At 35.0% G+C, this 20,320-nt stretch overlaps 2 protein-coding genes across 2 annotated transcripts in view; both read right to left on the bottom strand.

The window, feature by feature from the left end:
* The window catches only part of LOC123566702 (protein-cysteine N-palmitoyltransferase HHAT-like), a 67,741-nt gene extending 63,925 nt beyond the window's left edge, over positions 1-3,816 (bottom strand). Inside the window, exon 1 of the mRNA XM_053546714.1 lies at positions 3,703-3,816. Coding sequence (XP_053402689.1) covers positions 3,703-3,740 — 38 coding nt within the window. The 5' untranslated portion in view covers positions 3,741-3,816. The remainder of the gene's footprint in view (positions 1-3,702) is intronic.
* Positions 3,817-6,735: 2,919 nt separating this feature from the next.
* Positions 6,736-19,616, bottom strand: LOC128558262 (protein-cysteine N-palmitoyltransferase HHAT-like). The gene is made up of 11 exons (XM_053547162.1): positions 19,429-19,616; positions 17,425-17,567; positions 16,520-16,695; positions 15,792-15,986; positions 15,301-15,436; positions 12,161-12,336; positions 11,457-11,779; positions 10,838-10,873; positions 9,648-9,849; positions 8,958-9,102; positions 6,736-7,640 (listed from the first exon to the last, which is right to left on the bottom strand). The coding sequence occupies exons 1-11, from the start codon at positions 19,440-19,442 to the stop codon at positions 7,531-7,533; spliced, it is 1,656 nt and encodes a 551-aa protein (XP_053403137.1). The 5' UTR covers positions 19,443-19,616; the 3' UTR covers positions 6,736-7,530.
* Between the last annotated feature and the right edge of the window lie 704 nt (positions 19,617-20,320).

The following is a 20,320-nucleotide window of genomic DNA, read 5'->3' on the forward strand; positions in this document are numbered from 1 at the left end:
CCATCTAGAAAAGAACAAATTCCTTGAGGGACTGCAGTCTGCATACAGAAAAATTCATTCACCTGTATATGCGCTAATGAAAGACCAGGTTTGATCTAACAAAGTTCCACAACGACATTATTTAGCATCTTGACCAAACCAAATGTATGTTATAAACTACTAGAACCAACGCCGTTGACAATAAAACTGTGTTAAACTGCCTTGAAACACCATTTGAAAGGTTGGATGTCATCTATATAACTTAAACAATCACTATCAAATGGTGTGCATTGATGGGCAGTTATCGACACCTATGTTGATGAAATACTGTTGGTGCAAAAGTCAGATGCTATGGAATGATTTCTTGTTACTTCACCAAAGCCTTTCTTTAAGCCTATAAAAGCTTAAGTAAAGGTATTGTGACATGCTCAAACTCAATAATAAAATAGAAATAATAATGTTGATATCAAAGCATACTTCCAGGTTCAGTATTAACATGTCGTGGAAGGCCAGGACTCTGCAACTATGTATGTGAGGAATCGAGGATTATCACAGGCAGTTTTTCAGATGGACATGTATAACAACACTTCAACTTTGTTTGCAGGGCTGTATATCCATTACTGCAAATAATTTCGGCCGCGTAATCCATGGGTCGTGGGTTTGAGCCCCATTGTGGTCACGACTATGACTTCTCATTTGACACCAGTACTGGTTTTTCCAAGAAGTGGACTCGAGAGTGGTTACAATAAACTTGAAACTTTCATCACAATCGAGCTAAAACAAATAAGTATAAACTAATTGCATGTAATAGGTCAGATAAGACGGTCAGATAAGACGGTACCTAACCTGTGATGCAATCAACACCTGTACGAATTGCCTTCCTACCTCGCATTAGACTACTGTGAAATCATTAATTTTCATGGGGGACTAATTTTCGTGCATTTCGTGGTTGAGTCAATCCACGAAATTTAATCCCAACAAAGAAGTAAAATTCCAGTTCATTTTATGTTCAAAAGTCGAAATCCACGAATTCATATCCCCACGAAATTGCCATTTTGACCAAAACCACGAAATTTAATGCCCACGAAATTAAATGATTTCACAGTATTGCAATGCATTGTTGAGTGGTATTCATAGAACCTTATTGCTCAAACAACAACATGTACAGAACACAGCAGCTCGCATTATAGACTGGACATTCGATCATAGTCAGATGTATTGAAGGAGACCCGTTTGGCTAGCAGCGAAATAGTAACAGTACAAAATACATACTCGAACCTAAATGTTTCTTCTCAATCTTCCTCAGTCTTATTTTTTACAACATGATAGAAGTTTTAACTTTATGGGCAGCAAAGAGACACAAGATCAAAATACACTGTGTCATTAGAAGTACCAAAGTCTTCAACCTTGATGCATGACAACTGGAGCAACCATCTGATTCTCACTTAAAACTCACTGAGTATAAACTTCTTATGATCTGAAGTTTTCTTTGTGGTACTTTTTTCTTTAAGTTGGACACTCTCTCTTATATCTATTCTTTGTATTTAACATTTTTACATCAAAAGTAGATCAAGGCAATGTTTGAAATGTGATATTTTGAATGTGACATTCCCTGGTGTTTGAATTTCATCCTTGGTTAGGGCTTATAAAGTCACCATGTTCAACCCGATTCATTTTAATGTATTTTGAAGAATGCATTAGTATCATTTTAATGTATTTTGAAGTATGCATTAGTATCTACATATATGCTAAAAGCAATATATACATTATGATTATTAATATTAAAATTATCCTATTTGTGCTAAATATTTTACAGAAGTTAAATGACACATTCTTTGATAAGGTTTGGGATCACTTAGATTTCCCACATCTTTGAAATTATAAATCAATTGACACACATGATAATTTATGAAAGGTGCTGATTTCAATTTAACGTGGTTATTTTTTTCTGCAAAATCGCTGATGTTACTGAAGAAGCATTTATTGATATGTTGATCATAGACATACTGTGCATTCTTAATGTATTTTAGACCGAATGTTTGAACGTTATGCTCTTAGTAAGTATTAAAATAAAAGTATAATTGTTCATATATTTTCTTTTCACTGTATGTTTATATACGTTTCCACGTTTTCCATTCTGAAATAAAAAGGAAAAGAAAAATTATCACGGGGGATTTTGTCCAACCTGATATTTTCACAAGGGAGATTTTGTCCATCTTGATAATTTCACAGGAGGATATCGTCCATGAAGACCAGAAACAGCAGGGATGGGGGGTGGGGGGTGTCCAGGGGTGATTTTGTCCTACATTAATTTTTGACTACATTTTACCTATTTTACCTTTACCTTTTTATCTCACCTTAACAATATTTGGGTGAAGAATTGTGATTACAAAATGTCTGTTGGTCTACACTTAATTTGACAGTACAATAGAGGCTGTGTTTTGACGAAACGTTTAAGTCTGTGCGTCCGTCTAGTCAGTAGTTGGGAGTACTGCAACTTTTTCAGCTTTAGGAGTTCCAGGACTGCAACTTGAAATTGCTAGTGAGAACCCTGCTGTAATGCCTAACAGGTATGATGTCACTAAATGTAAACTGTTTTGTTATCAAGTGAATAGGTTCTTGCGAATTTTCACTTTCTATTGATTAGTGAATAGTTTCTTTGTAAGTTAAACCTGATTTCTTTGAGGTTGCTATGACGCTTTGCCTTATTTCATATTACATGTAATATATATGACAGTATTTTAGCTTTATACCCAATACACTATATATGCCTGTTTCTCGTCGATTCGAGCTTTCTCATCAATTCGAGCCCTTGTATTTTAGTAGAATTCATGCTCATGTAGCATGCTCTTCCATCAGAAATTTGTGTCATTAACATTTTAAAATGCCTTGAAAAAAATTAGTCATGAAACCACTGAAAAATTGAGTAAATACCTGTTTTAATATTTTGCATCAAAAATTGCTTTTTTCAAAAGAAAATTACATAGTGGGTAATATTGTGAGCCCAAATTTCAAATTAAAAGCATCCTGAGCATATTTCAACTGTTGTAAGGAGTGAACAAGAAGTCAATCTTGATAGATATTTGCTTTATGGAAATAGAATATGCAAACATTAACACTTGATGACCTTCCAAATAAAGGGCGCGAATCGATGAGAAAGCTTTAAAATGATGTGGAGTTTGACCTCCTTCAGTCTTGTGCAAAAAGTACATGTAAAAGATGGTAACATTGTAATTCTTATTGCCCATTGTTAAATGCAAATATTTTTGTAACAAAAAAACAAAAATTATTCAATTGAACAGGTTTACAAAAATATGCACAACCCTATAAGATTTAAGAGGCTCGAATCAAGGAGAAAGCAGCATATAGGCATTCCCAATTTACCTCATGTCAGTCATGACCTTATAAAATCCAGTGCCACAAGAATTCTAGAGATCCAGTGAACACATTCATTTATCAAATTAAGAAATAGGATTAATAGTCCGAAACAGTTGGTGCAAGGGTGGAGAAGAAAATTATGTTTCACCACCATGCCACCAATTTCAATGAAATTATTTTCTCGGAAACGATGCGGATGTTGCGAGTTAAACACTTAAAACATCTATTCAAGTGCTTCGCCAAATTGCCAATTAAAAAGAAACACGTATGCCTACGTAGTAACAAATATTACTAATCTACAAAGATTAGTTTTACCATACACGCCTGTAACGAATGTATTTTTACTTCTTTTCGAATCTTTGAGTTTTCGCGTTGCCAGCCATTGCATTAGAGTTACTCCCCTTATTGGGTTTTTTGAGGCACGTTCTAAACTACTGACGATTTACATGTTGCTGACGATACCAAAACAGGTACTTGGATTGTGTGTGAACGAACTGGGATTGTCCGAGTATTTCATAAATCAGAAAGTTGCAAATGTATCTCATTTCAAGGCTTTGATAAAAACAAGGCTATACGATCAGTTCTTGCAGTCCTGGAATAGCACTGCCAGTTTCGTACTACAAACCACAGACTGCCTATTGAAAAAGGCAGATGCTTGGGTATTGAAAGAGTGTCATTACATTATTGAATGTCAGTTATTTGTAAATGTCAGAAATAGATATTTGGAACAGCACTATTTGAATAATCCAAATAACGTTACCTACAAAATTAAACAACTCATGAATTGTAATGACAAACCTTAACTTATTAAACTTGCTCTGTTCTGTAAATCCATTAAATCATGTCACAAAGTTTAGTTAGCTAGAGAACACACTTTTATTAAACCTCATTTCATACAACTCATTCTCTGTATTGTCATAGGGTGAGAAAAATGTGCAGCCAGACCGGGACTCGAAACATGGGCCTTGGAATACCGTTCCGCGATGCTCTACCGACTGAGCTACCCGGCCGCCTGCACACTTTCTCCCCGTTTTAACATTCAAGTCCTATACAGTGATATATTTCCCCGCCATTTTGAAATTCGTCCTCGAATTTCAGCGGGTACTTTATATATAAACAATTACATGCATCGGAGACTTACCCGTGTAATGCCGTCACGGTCCCCCGTGCGCCCAATGTCATAGGGTGAGAAAAAGAGAAAAATGTGCAGCCAGACCGGGACTCGAACCCGGGGCTTCGGAATACCGTTCCGGTGCTCTACCGACTTAGCTACCCGGCCGCCTACACACTTTCTCCCCGTTTTAATATGCAAGTCCTATACCGTGACATATGGCGACCACGACGAGACGGTCTCAAATGCCATTATTTACCTATTTATACTTTCAGGAACGTGTTGTATTAGAAACTATTTGTTGTCACATAGTTAGCAGTCTGTAGTTGTCAATAGTCAGTTCGTAAGCCGTAATTTATTACCATCGTAGGTCGTATCACTTGCACTAATTCAGAGTTATACTAAGTATCTCCCTTGGCCCTTCCCATGAACCCTTAATTTGTTATGTCATCCGCCATCATTGTTATTGTATGAAAAATAAACATACATTGTCTTAATATATTATTATATATATTTACAGCGCCCATCTCATATACAAGAACCCACATTCTCCGGCATTTCCACAGACAGAATTCATATGTAAGAATGTCCTTTCGCAAGTGCAAGTGGTCAATTTTGGAAAAAAAGATGAAATTTTAATCATTTGTCAGCCATTGAACAACTGATTAACACGATTAATAGCGAGGAGGATTTTCCAAGGCTTTTTAGAGTAAGGGGCCGACCATTATATATTCTGGAAGCCAAGGTGGGGTAAGGACCGGAATTTCTGTAAAGGAAATCTAACAGTTGATTGAAAGAAACTCTCACACCCTCATATAATTCCTACTTGAAAACGTTTTTTTTTTCAGTGTTAGTTTGTCATCATATAACTGAAATCTAGGGTATTTCTAGTATTAAATCCCCTTAGATTACAACACTTTCTTATAAAAAAAAAAAAACCATCACCATGTAACACCACCACTGGTTGCATAGATTGAGAAAGTCAGCAGTTTTTTCACACTCGGTTTTATTTACAAGGTTATACAGACGTCAACTATACTAACAGTCAATTCAGGTTTAAATACATCAGCTTTTTAAATAGTATTTTCCCGCGTCAAACTTTTAATTAATTTTTATTCTTAAGTCCAAAAGTTCTATAACATAAAAGTCAGTTCTAAAACTTCCACAGTTATTTTTAACCCGCTCTTAAACCCGAACCCAAAAATCGAACTTAACCGAGCTGATCTGAACCGATCCAAACTCCAATTATCCGATCCCATTTTTGTAAAACATTTCTAACTTCCTGATTCTGTCTCTCTCTCCTTAACTCCGTCCTCTTTTCTTGACTCAGTCTTCCTCTCCCTATTCTTCTCTCTTCTCTTAATATTCTGAGTATTTATACCTTTTTCACGAATTACAACGCAATAACATGTTTACAAGTATTTCAAAATATTCAAAGCAATTTCAAAAACATGTCAATCAAAACGTCCATTAAGTACTCATATAATAGTAAACAACAGATGTAGAATCAATCACCATTGTGTATTTCCGTAAATAAATGACTGTTACCGAAACAAACAAAATAATTAGGGTCAAATCTAATAGATAAAACATTCAACGGTGATTCATTTTGTATAAATTGTAAACAACAACAATATGCTGAACAGGTAAACAAAGTAATTAACATTTCTGGCCAATTAATGAAAATTCCATTGAAAACAAAAAATAAAGTAATTAAGGCTGACCAAATCAATTTCATTTGAGAATTTCGCAATATCTGATCGGTAATAATAGTAAACAAAGTCATTTAGGCCAAAACGTAATGGATAAAACACTCCGATGTTACGAAATTTGCTTGAGTAGTAAATACCAACAATGACCTACGCATGTAAACAGAATTCGTATCATTTGTAAGAATTATCAGGATTATCTACCAAAATCAATAATAGATAAAATACACACAATGATGAATTAACTGAAAACTGACCTGCGAGCTATCATTGTGTTACAACCATTTCTTGAAAAATTCTAAGAAACACATAGTGAAAAATAGTATTTATAACTTTAAACTCTAGAATTTAAAAATTTGTGTAAAATACTTCTTTAGAATCTTTTGTTAGGTAAAAACGGCACAAGACTCAAGTATTTTTTATATATAAAAAAATCAGTTAATGAAAGAGACTCTTTATCTCAAAACTCACCAGAATGCAAGATTTAGCCTTCTTAAGATAATCATACTTTATCATATTAATGATTTCAAAAGGGGATGAGGCGAAATTATATAGCCAAATATGTGTCAAAAACACTACATTTTTATCCGGACCCCATCACCGTCAGCGATCTTAACCACTCGGCCGCAGAAGCTATATTAGAAGAAGTTTGGATGGACATCCTTTGTCCCCGGCGTATATATATTCATAATTGATAAGTAACCATGTATTTATATAAAATTTAATCTGAATGTTTGAAATTTTATCACTGGTCACATTAGAGGAAGAACGTAGCAGGGAGATTTAATGTGACCTGTGTCGTTCCTTTCGTCTTTTTTTAAATAAATCATATCAAATAATAAAACAATTACTATCTTCAGTAAATCTCCTTCTCCTGATATTCAGCTGTGATAACAAAACGAAAGACAATATTATGATTGCTCCTACAAGCATGAGTAGTCAGAAACATTTTAGAAATATTTCTAAATAAGATATCAGTATATCATATTTCAGTGACAGTTCTATCTGTAGACAAATATCTGGTATTAATTAAAAGCTGTTTACAAACGGCTATTCTGTTCATGCTAACATTTCAGACTTACAGCATTAACTCTTCAACATTCCGAAATTCAAAGGCAGATTATTAGTTTCCGATTAAAATGTTTCTCTAAGTACATGTACCAGTTAATTAACCTTTCCGGAGCAACACTTCTGTACAACAAACTAATCTTATTCTTTCCATCTACAATTAAAGTAAAGATGTAGCGCTAGTGGATGAAACCGCTGCTGGGAATTTTCAGCGTTGTTCTAAAAAGGTTATAGTCCTCTTCATTCTGAGATGGACTTCCTCTGCAATACAGTCTGGTTTTACTATTATGACTGTTTCAATTTCTTCCGTCTGAGAATCCATCTGTTCACTTCAATAGCATTCTGTATGCAGCAGTAATTTATAACCACCTTAACAGCAATCGTTTCTGCCGTACCTGAAATTAAATATTTGTAAATTCATACGTGTACAACCTCTCTGATCAGTATTACAGTATAACCTATGTCAATGAATCTCTAAAGCAGACACACCTGAACAAAGGCATTTTCTTTCCAGTTACTCACACTATTATGTGATGGAAACGTAATGACATTCTGCATTTTCCGTGTGATTGCATACACTTTGTATGCGATTTCGGTATTCTCCGGCTGTTATGAAAATGAGCATTTTCTATGACCGACGGATGCCGAAATAGCATTCGAGAATGCCTAATCGCAGGGAAATTGCCGATTGTGATTACGTGTGCACTACCTTAATCTAGAGCAATAGACTCTGTACAACAAATACATTTTAATATTTCATCCAGCGTGCGCTCTATAAAAGGTGCAATGTGTTTGTGGAACTTCACTGATTTTCATTTAAATTTATACAGGATATTTTGTTTGTTTTTGTGTAATACTAACAAGTAACTTTATTTCATCTTGTGAGTTTCGAAAATACTAATGTAGTAACATCTTTGAAGCCCAAGAAATGAAATGAAATTCATCTTACACAAAATAAAGGTTTAAACAACACCTTTTTATTTTATGCCTTTTCCGCGACTAAAAAAGACAACAATACGTCACTTTTTGTTTTGTCCGATTTAAGCGTTCAACACCAAAAGCGCGAGTGATCAATTACCAATGTGCATAACTTGAGCAAAGACGGGCACACAGATGTATGAACAGCATTTATCAGACTTCACAGCAAGGAATAATATGATAACACAATTTATTCACGAAAGAGCTTGCAATCGGATTTGTTTAAAAATGTGTCCAAAAATAACAAGGAAAATAGATCTAATTTCATCAAAATGACATCCAAAGTTATGTATGCAGTTTCATCCAGTCGTTAGAAGTAATTCCTGAGATAAACATATACAAGCTTGCTGAAAATCGTTAACAAATTGTCTATACACGACACCGACGTCAGGCGTATAGCAATTCCCACGGCAAGCTAAAAGGTTCAGCTCTCACAATTCATGTTAGTATTTGAATTAACATATACATTTAAAATAAATGACATTCATGCGAATTTACAGATACACGTCCCACTTATTGAATGAAAATATCTTATTTTTTCAAATATTATGAGATGAGAAGTTTTTTCAGTGATAGCTGACACTTTTGCGGGTATCTGAACATGCTGTCGCTTAACTTGAAATCTTGTACTCTGCCAAATAACATAATTTTGCAGATGACTGCTGAAAATTCGGGGGAGAAGTGCACAAAACGTTATATGATTATCATCATATCAAATAAATACAATAATTTACCTTCCGTTATTAGTCTTTTGCAGAATATATAGAGAACCTGTCTGCCACCAAAGAAGCCAAACATTGAGAAACAGGACATAATAAAGATAGGAACGGAAAAGAATGCATGAATTCTCTGTACCATGGCCGCTGACAAAATATCAGTCTGAAAATAGAAGAAATTAACATCAAAATCAGTCTGATATTCTGAAATGTATCTGAAATGACAAGAAATGGAGAAGAAATGAAATGCTAAATTGAGAAAGTCCTGCTTTACGATTGATCTCTCAACAGAAATTTGGGTATGTAACGGCGTACAGTTAACGTAAGAAATGCTCCTTGATTCTTTACCAATACTGTCCTGTTTTCTGCAATGATTGCCAATTTCTCCATAGGAATCTGAGGTAGAAATTGAGGATGAATTTTATTTAGACACATATAACTCACAATGTCTTCTATGAAACTGGCAAGGACAACATACGCCTCGCCCTGGGTTCGAACTCTCTATCTCACGTATTATTCATCAATCTGCATTCGTTCTATTCAGCATTTAAAGCGTTTGGGCTTTTTACGCCATTTTTAAATTCACTCACAAATGGACACAAACATTTTCACATCCATTGCGATTTTAAGAATTTTTTTTCAAAGAAATTTCGTTTTTTAAGATGATACTATGATGATAACTAAAGACTGCAATGTGAAAAAAGTTACCTCAATATGCTTGACTATAGATATACTACATATCGCTAACCCAATCTTCTCAAAGAAGACGCTGATAAAGTTAAGCAGAACCCACAGTAGTATATCGTACTCAGTGCCATGCCAGTAGAAAATATATAGAAAACACAGCAACGAGCCTATGGTCTGACGTCGGATGCCTGTCTGCGAGCCACCACATGGAATGTAGATATACCTGCAAATAGAATAACATAATTATAAGTTTTCTTTATTTTCTGCTACCGGTAGTTTTAATTTACTGTAAAATCATATTTCTTTACAAGGCTGAATCTTTGAATTGGTGCACTTGGTAGGAAATTCACGCTATATGGGCAACTTCAGTAATGTATAGGGCTATTTTCACCAGTAATAAACTTTAAAAGTTTTTGTTTATGCAAATACGGATAATAAGTTGAATAAAGTGAAAATACTGAGAAGTGTTAACATTTGTATAAAGTTTCATTTGAGTGCATTTTCCAGCAGGCATACGGTGTTCAGAGAGAACAGAGAACAGATTTGTAATGACAGAGATTCAAGATGCAATAACATAGTTTAAACGGAAGTTGCCAGCCACACAGAAGAGGTCTTAGCTTCACATCACAGCGCTAACAAGATACCATATACTCCACAGGTCGCACAACACGACAAAAATGAAAATGTTGCAGGCTCGGTTTGATTGAACCTGTTCATGGACAGATGTCGAAATGCATGCTACCGTCCACGTCCTCCAGAACTCAACATTTTCACATGTTACAAGTACCAGAAACAATATAGAGGCATCCGCTGATGTGTTCATACGGACATGCAAATGGAACCTTCAATGATCAATACACTAGTGTGTAATTCCATGAAAAGCGGCGCATGAACCAGCTTAAAATAATGGGCTATTCCTAAACGAGAAAACAATGGTCAGAACTAAACAAACTGGAATATAGAAAGGGGATCTGAGGATATGGAGCCCTCATATCACAAAATTTGCCAAAAGACAAAATTAAAAAGTGGACACCATATCCAAAGGGTAGTTATACAATACCCAAAGCTATGAAAGCGGGAGTATTGGAACCACCCAAGCCGAAATGTGTTTAAGCTGAAACACTAAACAATACCAACAATACAACATAAAAGTCGTGCTAAACAATCTGAAAATATCGAAATATAACAGCTAAACCAACAATACAGTTTACCTTTTCAAGAAGCTGTATAAACCTCGGTCAAAGAATCTGAAAAATATAAAGTACAGATTAAAGTTATGTGCCTTATACTATAACGGCTTCACCAAACGAACGAGATCAAAAACATCCGATATCTTCTGATATTGTTCATATTAAAATATAAAAAAAACTTTTGGAATGAAAATATCAAAAGTTTCATTGCAAAGATTTCCATATTTAATGACATTTTACGCCATATAATGAAAAGAACTCGAAATAAGCTTCACATGTAACGCAAAACACTCGAGATATATATGCTCCATGTTTTAAGCAGAATAACGAAATATAATAAAAGTATAAACTTTATCTTTTAAGCCTTTGAATGATAAGCTTGAAAGCTCAAAAACCTGCACGTCTTTTGATTGATTCTTGCAAAACTAACTAAAAATTTCCAAAAACTTGTTATGAAATTACTGAGTCAAACAGTTGTTGTGTAAATATCTGAGCAGATATGTAACCTAGTTATACTAACACTATTGTAGGGTTTTAGATATTTCTGCGGCGTCTTATGAAGAGACAAAACAATTTGTACATGTATGTGGATATATTTACTACACGCCACCAAACGCTGTTTTGTCCTTGTAATACTTACTTCCACATATCAGAGTATAGATATATATAAGAGATACATTTTGGCCCGTCCGGCGGGTTCAGGTAATCGAAGTTTGCTATTGTTCCTGGTAATCCAAACATAACCAGATATCTGACCATAAAGAACTGTCCATGGAGGTACCCGATACCCATAAGGGTAAACCGTGATACAGATTTCAGTACCATTGTGTTGTTCTGTAAGGCGTTAAAATATAAGAAATGTAATAGAAACTCGTGGAACATGGCCCAGAAACAGAATCTCAGCAGGTGTAAGGATTGCAGTTTCAGGTGCCCTCTTGTGTTTTGTGGTACTGGTGCATTCATCTGAAAGTGTAATATAACGTTTCAAAGGGAGGGAATCCAGGTGTATCATTATCTGCATAGGAACAATCTACTCATAGCCCACAATTTCCTGCAATTTCATAAAGTGATTTAGTTTTTCAATATAGTGGTCTAGGTACAGGATACAGCTGGTACAGGTGTTTACAAGGAAACGTCAGACTGATTTTCTAGATGTTTGTTTACATTTTCATAAGTAAATGCATAGCGAAACAAGAAACATGCAACCTATATGATAATTGTATGACTGGGATAATCTGAATCAAAACCAAGCTGATCGTTTTGTCTGTTCAATTTATAATTGTCTCAGATTATATAATTGCATGTGAACATAAAACATTTACATTTATATATAATTAGCATTACCTGGTCTTTGAAGAGATCAAAGGTCAAAATAGGACCAGTAAAGAACAAGGGTAGATAAAACACGTAACACAGAAGGTCAATGAAACTGTATCCCACTGATTCCCTCCCTTGTGTTGACTGCTTCCCTGCTTCAAGTTGGTGACTAGTTCCTGTGTTCAATTCTTTACTTTGGTTTCCTAAAGATATCAACATCATTTCATAATAAGTCAGAAGTGGGATCTATCCTAGATGTATGACTTTTTAAAAAAGAAAAACTGTCTAATTGAATACTGAAAATTAGACAAGTTTCTTGCACCAATATAGGGCCATTATTTGTATATGGCAACAGAGACAATGCATTTATTTCGTATACATTAAAACAAATGATATCTAAAATAGTTTTCAGATTTTATTTGCTGTGTGTTACATTTTCCATACTTTCATTGTTGCCTTTTTGCTGAAATCACACGGCAGATCTATCATTGACAATTAGATAGCATCTGTATCATGAAATAATTACAGTACAGAATTTGACACAGAAGCTTAAAAAGTACACACTACTATTACAATTTTGGGTCTCGTTTTTTAGCTAATTAACATCGTGCTTGTTTGATTGAAAATGCTTTTCTTTCATCAGATGTAACGTCCACTTTTCTTTTGATTCTTATCCATAACGGTCGATATTCAACAAGAAAATATCAGTTACAGGCAGTTAAAATGCAATCTGACTGAAGTACTTGATCTTCTAAACGAAGATCTGAGAACGACCCATTCACATACGTCTTCTGTATATTTTGGATTTCCAGCATTGCTATTTTTATTTTAACCAATGAGACGACTTGTTAGAATGTCAAAGAGTAAGAAAAATGTGCAGTTATTCCAGGGCTCGAACTCGGGACCCCTCGATTACTAAGCAAGTGGCCTACCGACTGAGCTAACCGGCTATCTGACATATTTCGACATAAGAATTGTAAATATCAAAAGACAAGTCTACAGGTAATTTGCTAAATTTTGTAAGTTAAGCTCTGATTGGCTAGCGGAAGGGTCGTCAGAACGAGGCTATGAATAGGTCGTTCTCAGATCCTATGCGTAGCGTAATAGGAGATGTACTTTAGTCAGATTGGTTAAAATGAGTCCTGGTGTGTGCAATTGAACATTTCTCACTTTTATACAGAGTAACGGAGGCCAGTTATCTAGTGTATTCATACCTAAACACATCATGTACAATATGTACCTGTAGAGCAGGAAGCCGATTTTTCCCCCAGGGATCTTTATTCAGAAAAGTTCAATTCAAATATTACAAACAAGCTCTATGGCTTTTTCAATACTACACTAACAATCACCACTTACTACAATGTATATCTTCTGACAAGAAAGCGTTAAAACCGATCTATTGAAATAGCTATGATACATTAATAACAATTTAACAATTTCATGTAGATATTACTGTTCGATTCTACACTACTGATAATAAAAAAGTTGTTATTTTACCCCACTTTTATACATTTTCAGTCAACTATCTACATTTCAGCAGGAAGCAGATATTCATTTTGACTTTTACGACGACAATCCACAAACAGAAATGATTTTCCAACAATGGTTGGATAAATCAACTTGAAATATTTCATGCAGCAATGTCGGCTAACTTATTTTCGAAAACCAAAATCTTAAGGTAAAGAAAATACAATCACCTGATCCAAACGGTAGTTTTCACCGTGATGCTAGTGAGACTATGCGTATGTGCGAAAGCTTTAATGAAATTTTGCTCGAATGTGCGCAGTAAAATTATACACTATTTCAAAGGGTATTCATCAGCACGCACGCACACACACACACATAATGGCAGATAAAGGCATTTACACTTCTTTTTTCCCAGTCTAAATTTCAATTTGATTGTGTTAAATAAACCCATCTTGGCCAAAACCAGCATCCGAATGTTTTCACCAATGATTTACTATATACGAGGGTGGGATCAAAAGTAATGCCACTGGCTATTGACAACCGCTATTTTTAGCGCCAGTACAATATTCACGCCTTCCACGTGTTTCCCGTTGTAATAGCTTTCAATCGACGTATAAACTATACATGTACTACCAGATGGGTTAGGAAATTTTGTGCAGGCATGGAGTCTGTCAAAAATGCTCCTAAAACTGGTCGACCTAAGTCTGCAAGTAGTCCAAGGATTGTTGAAAAAAATCAAACAAATAGTACTTTCTGACGCAAGATATACTTATCAGCAGATTGCGGACATGGTTGGCATTTCCAAAGCATCTGTGTTGCGCATTCTGCGAAATATTTTGAAATCGAAGAAGATATGTGCTAGGTGAGTCCCGCATTTGCTCATTGATGTGCAAAAACGCACGCGCGTTAAGATGGCGCGCAAGCTTTTAAAAAGTTTTCCAAGATACGATCAAAAAACATTTACGAATGTAGTAACAGGTGATGAGTCTTGGATACATTTCTTCGAACCGCATCGAAAAATTAGTAACCGAGTATGGCTCACCAAAAATGCCAGAAGGCCTTGCATAGCCAAAAGGATTGCAAGTGTTAAAAAGGTTATGTATGCCATATTTTTCACTACTAAAGGTCTCGCCATCCCGGTTCCTGTACCTAAAGGCAAGTCAATGAATGCCAAATTTTATAAGAAAAAAGTTCTTAAAAAGCTTCTCAAGTATTCCAGAAACGTCGACCAAAGACGGGTATCCGAGGCATCCATTTGTTACATGACAACGCCTCGAGTCAGTAGGCTGGGATTGTGACGTCATTTCTGAATGAACAGGGAGTATATGTTCTTGAACACCTAACCTATTCTCCGGATCTAGCCCCCTGTGACTTTGCCCTTTTCCCTCGTCTCAAGAAAAAGCTTGCAGGCAGAAAATATACATCCCGCCAAAAGTTGGGGGGCGCCATATTTAACCTCCTTAGTGATATACCCGAAAAAGAAAGCTTTTAAGGATTGGATTAAAAGATTAAGACGTTGTGTATCTGTCAAAGGAGATTACTTTGATGGTTTGAAATAAAGTTTTTCTTAATCCAACCTTTAGTTGTCATTTAACACCATTGGTTGCATTTTGACCCCTTCCTCGTATTCAAATTGACATGAAAGCTATTGCACCAAATAGTAAAGTCGAAGGAATGTTTGTGCATGCTAACAGACCAACCTTTGGTAACTTTTCCATTTATATTATGCCAACATTTCTCCAGACAGAAGCTTGTAACCTTGATATTAGCTAGAGCTAACGTAGTCACAAGAAAATTATACCATGTTTCCTTCTTATCTTCCTCTACCAGAGACTTCTGAAATACCACCACAATATATATATTGAACATATATATTGAACCAATAATAACAGATAATACAACGTTTCTAGTCATATTCCTATAGTCAAATCTCATTCATATATTTCTGAAAGGAGCACTTCAAGTGAGCCTTTAAATATTCATGGCAAAAACAACCTTCAAATCTATGCAAGCTTGCTACAAGGTTTCCTTAGATAAAGACGTTCGCCATGGACAATATTCAAACAAACAGAATAGAAGAGCAAGTGATTCAACGTCATTGGCTGACCAACACACTCACGGAGACACCATTGCTTAAATAAATACGTCTTTTAGGGATTGCATATATTTGATCTACTGTTTCATCACTTACCATCAAAGTAAGAAATGGTTCAAAGTTCAACGTTGATAGAGCACTAAGGGAGACAATCCACACCAATACCGTGCTACTGCAGAGTGATGTAACATACATAACCGAGCAATGTAACAGAAAGAGAATCACAAATCGCCAGCCCGCCAGTTGACAAATACACATCAATGCAAATATCAAAAATATATACTTTCTATTCTGAAATAAAACAGAAGAAAAAGCATAATTTTATTGCACAGCTATATATTAATTTGCAAATTCAGGAGGCATAACAAAATTACTAACAGGAAAGGTAATATAAGTGTGAATACACTGTCAACAGATATTGTCAACAGACATTTGTCTTTCACCTCAGATTTTCTGATTTGTAAGGAGAAGTTGTCTGCCACATGTCAGTACTGGTGCAAAACACAGGAACACCTGTAATTCAGGTTAACTGGTTGGCTGCTTTACATATATGTGAAATCATTACAAACTTACTGCAGGTGAGTTGCTCTCCGTGATCATTCCTCGAGCAACATGACCCCCATGCTAAAGCCATATTCACCTGTGACTAAAGCATGACTTTCTAATGTATGAAATCCAAATAAACTTATTGAAGGCCATATTCTCCAAAGCGTAAGAAATCATCATAATCTTACTGCTGGAGAGTCTCACTCCATGATTTTCTCTGGGGCAATTTGACCCACAAACAATACATTCCAAAATATATGAAATAATTACAAACTTACTGCAGGGGAGTTCCACTCCATGATCTTCCCTAGGGCAACATGACCAGCATACCATGGCCATATTCGCCAAAACATAGCATACCAAAAACTCCATTCAAGGTTGGATATATCTTGATCCCTGACCAACCAGAACCATCCCTTGCCGAAGTCGTGGAGGTTCAGAACACCAAAATATTCTATATTAAAATAGCATGTCTTTAGATCGAGTTGTTTAGAACACCCTACAGGCAAACCCATTTACTTATGAATCGAGATGTCCACCAACGATGAAAAGTTTATCATAAACACATTCTGAAAGGAGTGTTATTTTCAAGGCTGTAATATTTGGTATGCGGGGATGTTGGGTATTGAAGCTGAGTAAAGCAAATGCAGAAAAACACAATTAAATGAAAATAAAAAAGATACAAAGTTAAAAAAAAATAAGTGTACATTGGGGAGTAAGGTGGGGATGCAAATGTGGGAAGAGAATGAAAGGGGAAATATATACTATCATGCTTGTTGAGGCAGTGGTGGGGTGGTATTGGAGTGTGGTTTGGGGGTGGAGAACTGGAGATTGTATTAAAAATCCCTTAAACTCTGAATCTCAGGGTTTTCAATACTGCTCATTAAAGTGTACATTGGGGAGTAAGGTCGGGGTGCAAATGTGGGAAGAGAATGAAAGGGGAAATCTATACTATCATGCTTGTTGAGGCAGTGGTGGGGTGGTATTGGAGTGTGGTTAGGGCTGGAGATTGTATTAAAAACCCTTACAATCTGAATCTCAGTGTTTTCATTTCTCATTAACAGTTGTATAAATTTATACATAAAAAGAAAAAAACACTATACAGTTAGCTTTAATTAATCATCAGCTTTATCGAATGTATGTCAGATCCCAAATATTGTCAGCATTTATAAAACATACTCACTGATCGAATCTCTGTACACACAGAAGCTGAGATAAGAAACTGTCCAGACTGCGCCGACAAAGTATATCCACCTTTCTACCAGGCTAAGTGGTGATGCAAAGCGATCTATGGACTTCTTCTTTGATCCCATTTCTTTGTTTGTCCTAAATAAGAAGAGTATTGATGTAAACTAGAACTATCACTAAATGCGATCATTAACCCCAAAAACAGTAAGTTAAGTTATTTGATATTTGACCTTTAAATGTGATCTTGATCATGGACCTAGTGACCTGAGTTGCTCACTTTGCAAATTACATTGATAAGGTAAATAGCTGATGTTTAATTTATTAAAATCTCTGCAGCGGGTAAGAAGATATGGAGCAGACAAAAATTGAAGTTATTGACCTTGATCTTGAGCTTGGACCTAGTGACCTGGATTGTATACTCTGCACATCATCTTGGAGCGGCTTTAAACAATATTGAGCAGGAAAGGAATTAAGCTATTTGACCTCCAAATGAGACCTTGACCTTGGACTTTTTGGCCTAGGTTGTGCACTCTGCATGTCATCTTGATGAGTTTAAAAACTGATGCTAGCTTTATGAAAATGTTCTAGTGGTTTAGAAGAGATGGAGCGGACAGGCGGTTAAGATATTTTACCATTGATCAAGGTTATTTTAGCTTTATTAGTATACAGAAAATACTGTATGCATATCAAATAAATATTTATTTAAAATGCTAATCTTTAAATTCATTATCAAGCCCTTTTATCATATTTTTACCTGTACTGATGATGCCAGTTATTAGAAGCAGCATCGCATGCTATTTCGTATGTTAGTTCAGTTTACCCGACACTAAAATCTGATCCATTTACTTGCCCAGGGGGGTTTATAACTCAATGAAAATGAATCAGAATACGTTTTCACTTAACATTTCTGTCAAGTCATTTTGAAAAAAGCCAAGTGCTTTCAGGGCAGAAGGTTTAAGTGTATTATTACTATGGCAACAAGAGTTTTGCAAGCCATTGGAATAAACTTCTTTGAACAGCTTTTGGAAATCAACATACAAAGAACATTCAGGCCAAGTTTCATTATTTTCCATTAACTTTTAAAGAGGAGCATTGATTGAAGAAAATGTGTGGACGGATAGTCGATTCATGCTTAGGTCAGCTAAAAATACAACATGAATGGGTTTGTACCTTTCCATCTTGCAATGTTCGTTTTATCTATTTACCTGTTGTTGTTGTTGTTTTGTTGTTGTTGTTGTTTTTGTTTTTTTTTGTTGTTTGTTTTTTTTTGCCGAAGAATGGAATTTTTTAGCTTGGTTTCAAATAAATGTCATTAAAAGATCTGGTACGCATTTTAATCTTTTGTGTAGGAGGAAAAAAAAGCATTTAAGATAGATTTGTGTTATTGATTTTTGGTTTAATAAATAAATGATGGTACATATCTATTATTTTTAGTAATGAGGATTTTAAAAAACTTAAAGAAAAGTCATAAATCTTGATAATTAAACTAGGTGTCACTCCATTAACAATTTTGAAGAAAGTATTTATACCGTTCACAGCAAATATTTTAGTTGTCAGATCTTTTGTCAGGAAAGTAATCTGCTCAGCTGATTAATCAATGAGTTTGTTTATAACTCACTATCATTGAATAAAAGCCTTACAAAAATTTAAAACCTTATATAGGAATATCTATTACCTGGACTTTATTAGTACATTTGGAAAGCTGATTACAGTTTAACTTTTTTTGGGTACATTTTGATCTATTTAAGTGGGTACATTTTGCCATAGTCTTTTTGGGTAAATGTTTACTTTACCATTTGGGTACATTTTGACCGTAACTTAAGATCTTATTCAAGGTTAAAATTAATACTCCCATCAGTGCCTGTAAGTGCAAACCATCTTGTTAGACAACATGTGCTATTAAAAATAAAAACACTTAATATTACCACCTTTCTTATACACTGACAGCTTTTAAAAGTTTAACGTTATACCCCTTTACAACTATGAGTTTGGAATTTACCTCATCATGCTCATGACCTTATCCAGTGCCACAAGAATTCTAAAGATCCAGTGAACACATTCGTTTATAAAATTAAGAAATAGGAAAAATAGTCCGCAACACTTGACGTAAGGGTGGAGAAGAAATGTCGTTGAGGTGTATCACGAGACATGCCGGATCTAGACCAGTTTTCTCGGAAACCATGCGGATGTTGAAAAAAAAGCATTTAAGATAAGCTTGTGTTATTGATTTTTGGTTTGATAAATAAATGATGGTACAGATCTATTATTATTAGTAATGAGGATTTTAAAAAACTTAAAGAAAAGTCATAAATCTTGATAATTAAATTAGGTGTCACTCCATTAACAATTTTGAAGAAAGTATTTATACCGTTCACAGCAAATATTTTAGTTGTCAGATCTTTTGTCAGGAAAGTAATCTGCTCAGCTGATTAATCAATGAGTTTGTTTATAACTCACTATCATTGAATAAAAGCCTTACATAAATTTAAAACCTTATATAGGAATATCTATTACCTGGACTTTATTAGTACATTTGGAAAGCTGGGTACAGTTTAACTTTTTTAGGGTACATTTTGACCTATTTAAGTGGGTACATTTTGCCATAGTCTTTTTGGGTAAATGTTGACTTTACCATATGGGTACATTTTGACCGTAACTTAAGATCTTATTCAAGGTTAAAATTAATACTCCCATCAGTGCCTGTAAGTGCAAACCATCTTGTTAGACAACATGTGCTACTAAAATAAGAACACTTAATATTTCCACCTTACTTATACACTGACAGCTTTTAAGAGTTCTACGTTATACACCTTTACAACTATGAGTTTGGAATTTACCTCATCATGCTCATGACCTTATCCAGTGCCACAAGAATTCTAAAGATCCAGTGA

This window comes from Mercenaria mercenaria, chromosome 1, assembly GCF_021730395.1.
Source record: "Mercenaria mercenaria strain notata chromosome 1, MADL_Memer_1, whole genome shotgun sequence".
Classification (NCBI taxonomy): Eukaryota; Metazoa; Mollusca; class Bivalvia; order Venerida; family Veneridae; genus Mercenaria; species Mercenaria mercenaria.